The 8,679-nt window shown below is 34.1% G+C and overlaps 1 protein-coding gene across 2 annotated transcripts; it reads right to left on the reverse strand.

The window, feature by feature from the left end:
• Positions 1 to 207: 207 nt before the first annotated feature.
• Positions 208 to 5,007, reverse strand: LOC110609036 (myosin-9). Of its 2 annotated transcripts, none has more exons than XM_021748348.2 (5): positions 4,646 to 4,844; positions 3,571 to 4,080; positions 2,051 to 3,262; positions 945 to 1,852; positions 208 to 720 (listed from the first exon to the last, which is right to left on the reverse strand). In XM_021748348.2, the coding sequence occupies exons 3-5, from the start codon at positions 3,237 to 3,239 to the stop codon at positions 379 to 381; spliced, it is 2,439 nt and encodes an 812-aa protein (XP_021604040.1). In that variant the 5' UTR covers positions 3,240 to 3,262; positions 3,571 to 4,080; positions 4,646 to 4,844; the 3' UTR covers positions 208 to 378. The 2 variants fall into 2 exon arrangements, with proteins under 2 accessions (XP_021604040.1, XP_021604042.1); XM_021748350.2 differs by lacking the exon at positions 208 to 720 and adding an exon at positions 4,916 to 5,007 and having other exon boundaries at positions 753 to 1,852; positions 4,646 to 4,841.
• Between the last annotated feature and the right edge of the window lie 3,672 nt (positions 5,008 to 8,679).

Genomic DNA, 8,679 nt, shown 5'->3' on the forward strand with positions numbered 1-8,679 from the left:
TTTATTTCTGAAATGGAATCTGAGATTATATTTATTAATTAAAAGGCCACTCACTATATCTTAGCTTTGATTTCTGGGTTGGGTTAGTTTTGATTTCTGGGTTGGGTTTTACTTAGATTGCTGAGTAACAGTGGGATTAGCACATTAGAATATTTCTGCTCAGTGAACCATGTTTGTGTTCTGTACATAAAGCTTTGTAGTCACGAATGTATCAATTTCCTGCAACTTGCAACAAGAGAAGATTTGCAGGCAATGAGCTCTTGCTAAAAAAGGGGTGTCTTTCCTACACAAATTTTTCTACATATATCAGAATAAACACCTATAAATCACACAATGACACCATTGTTTATTAGTCTTCGAGTTGTTCTTCCTGTGTTTCTAACTCCTCATTCGTGTCATCCCCTCACATGCCAGTGTTCCCTCAAGATCTCCGATTATTCGAGCTATTCGAACTTCAAGACCTCTTTGGACTTCCTGAGAAAGAGTTCTTATGCTAGCAGTAAAGCGCTGCATGTCAAAGTGGACAGACTTGTCAAAATCTTCAGGGACCTCTGCAGTTCCAGAAGCAATCTTGGACTGAACTTCCATCAATTTCTGTCCCGTTGCAACGATATATCTCTGAAGCTGAAATGTTTCTTCAAGAAAATGCCCAAATGTGTTGGTTCCTCCTTTTGTTCTTAATGAACTGGAATCTCCATTTTTGTCTATATCATTATCATGCTGTGAATAATTGAGAAAATGGGGCAAACTAGCACCGGTGAAAAATGGACTAGGGAAACTGAAATAATAAATTTAAGCTTCGAAACGTTTTAAGAACGACATAAATGTTCATCAAAAGCAGGTATGGGATGCAAATCTATACATGCCCAGGAAAACTAAATAAGAAACAAAATCAACCAAGACATCGTAATTCCTGAAATGCACCAAATTAGGATAGAGCTTACCATTCTCCTGCAAAGTTCATCAGTCTTGCCTTGAAGAGATTGGTACCTGCTGATTTGTTTATTAAGCAAAGACAACAGTAATTGGAAGCCCTTTATCTCATTCTGGATAATGTCATTGTCTTCTGTCTGTTCCCCAATTTCTAGCTTTCCTGTCAGTCTCTCAAGCACCAGGAGTTGCTGCTTCAGCCTCTTGATCTTGTAAGAAACTCCAAGAGCTTGAAGATCCATCCTCCATGGTGATTTTGTTGTGTTTTCCAATGCCTGGCTAACCAATGGTGACTTCTGAACAGTATCAACCTCCACTGGACTTGCACTTTTGTCCTTCATTGAAGCCTCATTAGATACATTCTCCTCTTCAAACTCCTTTTCAGGAGATTGAGCCAGGAAAGTAACATTTTCAGACTGGTTATTGGAGGTCACTTCCCGTTCTTTCTTTGCATCTTGCTCTTTAGACATTTCCATTAAATCTGCTTTTGTTTCGTGCTCCCCTACTGCAGGTTCTCCCTTTACAATCTTAACATTGGAGGCATCATGTGCTAATGTTGGACCAGCTACAGATGGATGTACGGCTGTCTTGCAACTAATATGAGGTTTTACTTTAAAGAATTGCTCTTTCAAAGCTTTTAGTTCTTCTTGTCTTTCCAATGACAATGCTTCCAATTTCATATTCTCATGCCTGATCTGTGACAACTCCTGGGTCAGTCCTTCCACATGAGACTGCTGTCGCTTTGTTTCTATTTTCATGCTTAGCATTCGCCAATGGAAAGCTTCTAATTTCTCATCTTTGAGTCTCATCTGTTCTGCAAAAGCATCCATTTCCAAATGATGCCTCTTCTCAATTGTGGCTGCATACTTTTCTGCTTCTGAGCGCACCCACACTTCCAACTGCTTGATGTCAGTTGTAATTGCTTCAACAGCAAGAACAGTTAAGGAATATAAACATAACAAAAAGATCTTGCAAAGACATATGATCATATCTTAAGCATAAGGACTTGATATGAAGGAAAATTATATCAATTATGTCTGTAAAAAATAGCCATATCCAATACTAATAAAGCAGGATATGTTCATTTGGATGCAAATAAATGTGGGATTTCTTCCCCTACCTAGTTCATCATTTATTTCTGGTGAATCGCTCTCAGAAAATGGAGTAAAAACTTCTGCACCCTTTTGGAACTCAGAGTTCTTGCACTCAAGAATAAAATCAGCAGGTTGTGATATCCCCTTCCGAATTTGTGAGGCCCCTCTACCAATTGAAGGATGATCTGACCTTGAATTGGCTTGGTGAGCAAACATACTTCTCAATGAATGTCTCTCATGTTTAGACTCAGGCACTGCTCTCCAGCTTTCTGTTTCGCATTCAGCTTGCTTCCTCTTAGCCTTTGATAGTGTAGCCTCCTTTAGAAGCATTTGTCTCTCAATTGTATCCACTTTGGATTTCCTGAGCATTGCAGACAGTATTTTATCTTTCTGCTCCAAATCTTTACGCATCTTTACCAATTCTGTTGAAAGTTTTTGGGTCAACAGGACTGACTCCTCTTTTCGTTCCAAGGCCAAATTAATTTCCTTCCTTTTGGCTTCAAGTTGCCTAAGTGCTCTACCCAGCTTTGCTTCAAGCTGTCGATGGTTGGACACAAGCTCAAGAAAAGCAGTTTTATGCTTCCAAAGATCAGTAGAGTAATCTTGAGCTTCTCGCTTTGCAGTTTCTCTCAACTCTTCAGAAACATTTTCAGCCTTCATCAACTTGTCCTCTAACTCCTTCCTCTTTTGCTCCTTTTCTTCTAAGGCCTTGTCCTTATCCTGCACCAGAAGCTCCATCTCCTTCAATTTATCATTTATTTCAGAAATAGCTGCTTCTTTCATTTTCTGAAGAACCCTCAATTCATCCATAAGTGCTCCAGCATGCTGCCTGAGCTTCTTCCGCTCAATCAACCATCTCTGCTCCTGTGATGCAAATATGCCAACAACTTTCTCGTTCGCCTTTGCATCTTCATGCCTTATTTGCTTTAGCTCTTTGATCTCTTTCTCTGCAGCCTCAAGCTTATGAAGAAGCTTATTCTGTTCACTATTTGCTCCTCCTCTCTGTATTCTCCATACAAGCAATCCTAAGAGATGGGCACTTCCTTGAAGCATTTTCTCACATAATTCAGACCATTTTTCTTCTTCCTGATGTGGTCCTGATAAGACTTTGAGAGCAAAGAAAGCACAAGAAACACCAAAATACATTGGATAGAAACTATTACTCTTATCTTCTGAGACAATTAAATGTGAACTAGAGACCCCTTTTTCATCCATTATTGAGGAACTACCTTCTCTTCCTACAGAAAATATGAGTAGAAGGTATTAGAATATGGAACTCAATTAAAAGGATTAGAGAAGGAAAATAACATTAAAATTCCAGTTGTTTGGTTTAAACAAGAATTTTTTTAAAGAAAATAATTTAGTTAGATGTATCTCCTGAAAAAATTCTAGTTATATGAAAGACATCCCTAGTGGTATGGTACAAATAATTGAGGTCTAAAGTATCACCACAATTGAGAAACAATAATGCAGACTCGCCGAGTACACTTAAAAGCAAACAAGAGAACACAAAGAAATTCGATAAAAGATCATTTCAGTAACTTACACAAGGTCAGAAACAAAGGGGCAACAGCTTCTTCAACTCAAAACCAGAGCTCACAAATTTGAAGGGAAAGAAATTGCAGCCTTAAAGACAGCAATGTTGTGTTTCAATGATGACCTCCAGGACCACCAACTTCACTCAGATGCAGAAAAACCTATACAGCATTTATGATTTAGAAGTCATCCATCAAAAAATTTGGCCAGATAATGCCAAAAGCATGTGTAATTTCTACACGTGTGTTGGTTAAAAAAATAAGGATATACTGTAACAGAATATAAGAAAACTATCATAAGTATCCCTGCTTTTCAGTGAAAAGAGTGACCCAACCCAAGTAATCCCCCATTTCCACTACTTTCTCTTCCCCACCATCCTTTCCTTTTCTCTTCCTTTCCTTGTTCTCAGGCCATGACTATTGTGGGAAACAAAGGCACTAGATTCCTGGTAGTTTGTCTCCATACTAAATAAAAAACAACAGCAGGATTTGGAGCATTGTATTTTTCCAGAGTCGGTTGCCTGTCAAAATATCATATGCAGAATCAAAATATAACCAAAAAACTATCGAGAGTTACTAAAAAGTTATAATAATTCTCTGCAGTTATTATAAATTAAGTTTCCCACTTGTGATTTCTTACTTTTGGCTCTGGGATTAAATGGGAAGGAAAAATTTCCAAGTTGATTACACCTCTCACCAACCTCTAATAAATTAGTCAATGTCTTGGATGGTCTCAACTCTCAAAACATGTTAAATAATTGAACCTCATAAGCTTAAATATAAATGGACCCCATTATCAGGTCATTTCTTCAATGGTTACTGCACTGGAATAGGCAAAACCCAAGAAGATTCTCATAGTGAAAATAAATTTCCCATCATTAACAACTTGATGCAAAGTGGAAAAATGGGGGAAAAAAGAAACCCACCCCTCCTCCCACTTTCATCAACAAACACATGAAAACTCAGAAAAAAGAAACCCTTCTCCTTGATTTTCCTTCTTATCTGGTTAAACTCAGGGATGATTGCATCCACGCACGTACCAAATATGCAGAAAATTAATGGTAGGCTACTTTTATGTATATTTACCTGAAAAGGGGGTAGGTCAAGTATACCGCAATTGTTAAGAAGCAAATGGTGCAAATAGAAAAAGCAAGCGATCAATAAAGTCGCTGTCAATTCATAGTCATCATGATGGAGCCACCTGAGAAACCAAGCCTTCATGGGTCCAAAGAGAGATTGCAGATTGGCCTCTCAATAACTCAATTTGCTTCCCTGGTTAGACCTGTAAAGCAGGAAACTTGTTCATTAAACCAATTTTTCTGTAAAGCGATTTATACAACAATATTGACCACCCACAATATGCTCCATTTCCAAGATCTGCCCTTAGAATCTGGTCTTCATGGCGTTGGATTCGTTTGATTACAATCGAAGGCAAATTAGTATTGCAGTTTCGCAAAATTAATTATTTAATTTTTGCAACAAAAAAAAAGAACTAAAATTTTGAATATTTTTTGTATCAACTCTCTAAATAAAAAAATTAAACAAGTATGGTTCTTTTTTGTCGTGTGGATTGGGTTATTTATCAGAAGTAAAATAGATTTCTGGTTTACTTTCTCTTGGAAATTCTTGACAAATCTTTTCCTTGGAATCTTTTGACACCAAATATACTGAAATGAAGCAGGTCAAACGCTATAATTTTTTTTAACATAGTAAAAAGTTATAATTTATTTATCAAAACTCTAAGAGAAATACATCTGCAATTAAAATAAAACTTAAATAAAAAAGGAATATAAATTAGAAAATTTTGGGGTCATTAACAATTTTGGAAAATTTTGATTGTGATATTGTATAAGGTTTGATTGAAAAATTAGGTGGATTGATGAAGAGGGCCCCTTATGAGTTGTGAAGCTTCTAACTAATAATTCAGATGGATCATTTTCAATATGACAATTGCCAGCATTATATACATAAATTCAGCTTATTCAAATTTCACTCCACAATTTATTTTTCTACCCAGAGAAATATTTAAGCCAATAAAGAAGTGCAGATTTTAGAAAATTTGAATGATACTCTTTTTTTTCTTTTTTTTCCTATTTCTGTAAAAAAGTTTGTATTAAAAGTTGGTCTTGCCCGAAAAACAACACATATCCCTCTCCAGTTATAAAGCCCACAGGCTTAATCCAAAAGAAGAGCTCTAGCCTAGCCAAACAACTGTTCATCCCAATGCATCACACCCTGCCAATGACCAAATGGACCTGCAATGAGATAAACAAACAGCAAAACTAGACATGGCAAAGAAAGCAAGCCAAAAGCCAAGACACCCATAAGCGCAAAACACAACATGCTGGCCACGCACACAGAGTACCCAGCATCTAAAAGGGAAATCATCGGCAGGAACACAGAGTACCCAACATGCTGGCCACGCACACAGAGTACCAAACAGCCAACCATATCTAGTTCCAAATGAATGATAAAATTCATAATTAATAAACCTGCTAGCAACTAGTGGTGCCAATAGCCTCTAACAACATAAGAAGAGAACTTTAGCTTTTATCTTTTTTATATTTAAATCTAGATTTAAAGTTAATTACTGAAGCTATATCGAACCAATTTAAGGTAAAAATAAAAAATAACCGATTAAATTGATATATGAAAAATTTTAAGAACTAAAAAAAAAAAAAATACATGTTTCAGTTTATCATGAGTTAACGTAAATTTAACATTAAATAAAATATTTTAATTTATTTTTTATATTATTAGCTATCCAAATAACTATCGCCTATAAGGTGAAAAAAGGGCAAATAACTATCCACTTTAAAAAATTACTGCAAATAAATATTTAAATTATGCATCTCTTTGATTATATGTAGTATTAAGAATTTTCTTTTTAATTAGTAAGTGGGAGGAGATGAGATTCTAAGATGCACAGTCATGAGGCTTTCATTATATACCTTATTAACCCATTCAACAGGTGATAGGTTATGTAAATTTCAAATTTGTTTTAGTAATATATAGCATATGTATGATTAATATTTGATGTATTGATATATTTTTTGATTTTATAATTGGGTTTGGCTGTTTGAAAGTAACTGAGAAAGAGGAAGAAGAAAGTGAAGAGAGAAGAGGGTTAAGTAAGGGAACGAATAGGCTTCAATTTCTCATTATCATCAATGGTTTTTCTTTGCTTGCTTGAGTTTTATGGTCGTTGCCTTCCCCTGCTGCTTGGCAAAGGAGGGTTAGTTTTGTTTGGGGGCTATCCATTTGGGTCGTCCCTCACTATCGGTGAATAGTTTTTCTTCTTTTATTGTTTTGGTTGCTGTCTTTTGTTCTTTTTCTTTTAAGGTCTTCGGCGCTGATTTGTAAGGGTTTTCTTAGGTGGAGACTTTGTTCTGGGAGGGTGCTTTGGTCTACTTGTAAGAGAGGGCTACTTATTCAACTGCATTTCTTCTCTGTTTGTATTGATCAGAACCATTTTGTATACTGCTCAAAGGATTTTTTGTACTTGCTTGTCATCTTTTTCAATATTCTCTATTTCATAATCTTTTATCTTTTTTATTTTAAAATTATTATCTATTTTTATCATTTTACATATGATTTATATATAATTATTATAACTCTATTTTATTTTATTTTCAAAACAATCTCTTATTAATTATTAAAATATATTTTAATATTTAATATATTTAAAATGAATTTAATTATAAAATTAATAAAATATATTTTTATCATCTGTTGATTCCTCCAGCCTTTACAATCTCTATGTGGGCGAGGGAAGGCCTTCCTCCCTCTGACTTAGATATGGATTCCTTTTTCTTGCCGTTGGGCCGACGCGCACATAGTTTTTTGATATATCTTCTATGTCAACTATTCTTTTAAATAGGGTTCTTTGGGCTACTGTTTTTATTTTTATTTTTATTTTTTTTGGATGTGCTTTGTTGTTGCATGTTATTTTTGCGTAGGTTAAACTTACCCTACTTATTATCCTACATCTGTTGCTTTCAATTCCAGGAAGATTTAAATATGGTCCAAAACCAAATATCTATTCTTTCGCCAATTCTCATCTCTGGATGGTAGATGCAATAGAGGGATCAAGGACGTTTTAGGTCCCTGCTCTTTTCTCTCAATTTGAAAATTCATACATAAATGAGGAAAAGCTACAATGGTTGCTTTGAAGGTCAATTCGGATTATACCCATTTCTAGCTCTAGGTCTTTTAAATTTATTTCATCTTGAAACTTTTTAATAAAAAAAAAATACTAAATAAAAATACAATGAGCGACTATAAATGATAATAATCATACAAAAAACTCTCTACCCGATCCATAAAATAACTTCATAATAAATTTTCACTATATTTAATTAATTTTCAAATTATTCTTATGCACATTTTTTACCTAAGCATTCATTTGTTTTGAAGTTCACTTCTCAAGTAACTTAATTGGATTAGTAAAAACAACTTATTTTCCTTATAAATAAACTAATTAATAGATTTTTTATAAAATTTAGTGATATTTTTTAAATTATTAATATTATATAGTAAAATATTTAATGGCTAATATTAATATAAGAACTAATTAGTATTTTTAAAAAAATTTAATTGACTTTTTAATATATTTTTTAAAATTAAAAAATTAACTAATAAATTTTATCATAAATTATGAATTAAATTTTTTTCCTTCTAATACGAGAGTGAATTCCCTCCCACTTTCAAATATCTCTTTTTCTAATTTCTTTATTTAGTTACAAAATGATAAATCAATAAAAAGGTGGGAGAGACTTGTGCTTTCTGTTTTGTTTCCTATGGTGCCTAATCTTATGTATTGAGTTATATTTGTACATAGATAGCTATCTTCCAAATTGATAAAACTTCTTTATTAGTTCATTATTTGTCTAAAGGTAATAACTCATGGAATCGAGTTTCAATTGTGTGAATGAATTGTCGAATAGAACACCTCATCTTTTTTTTATCCATATTTATTTTAATGGATGGTTGGTCCTTAATCTCAATGCTAGTATGATTACAAAGAGTAGCTCATGCTTGTTGCGGCTCCAATTCGACCAAATAGTGGTGGGTGTTTTTCTATTTTACTTTGAATATAAATTTTTAATGAATTTATTAAG

The sequence above is a fragment of the Manihot esculenta genome, chromosome 2, assembly GCF_001659605.2.
Source record: "Manihot esculenta cultivar AM560-2 chromosome 2, M.esculenta_v8, whole genome shotgun sequence".
Taxonomy (NCBI): Eukaryota; Viridiplantae; Streptophyta; class Magnoliopsida; order Malpighiales; family Euphorbiaceae; genus Manihot; species Manihot esculenta.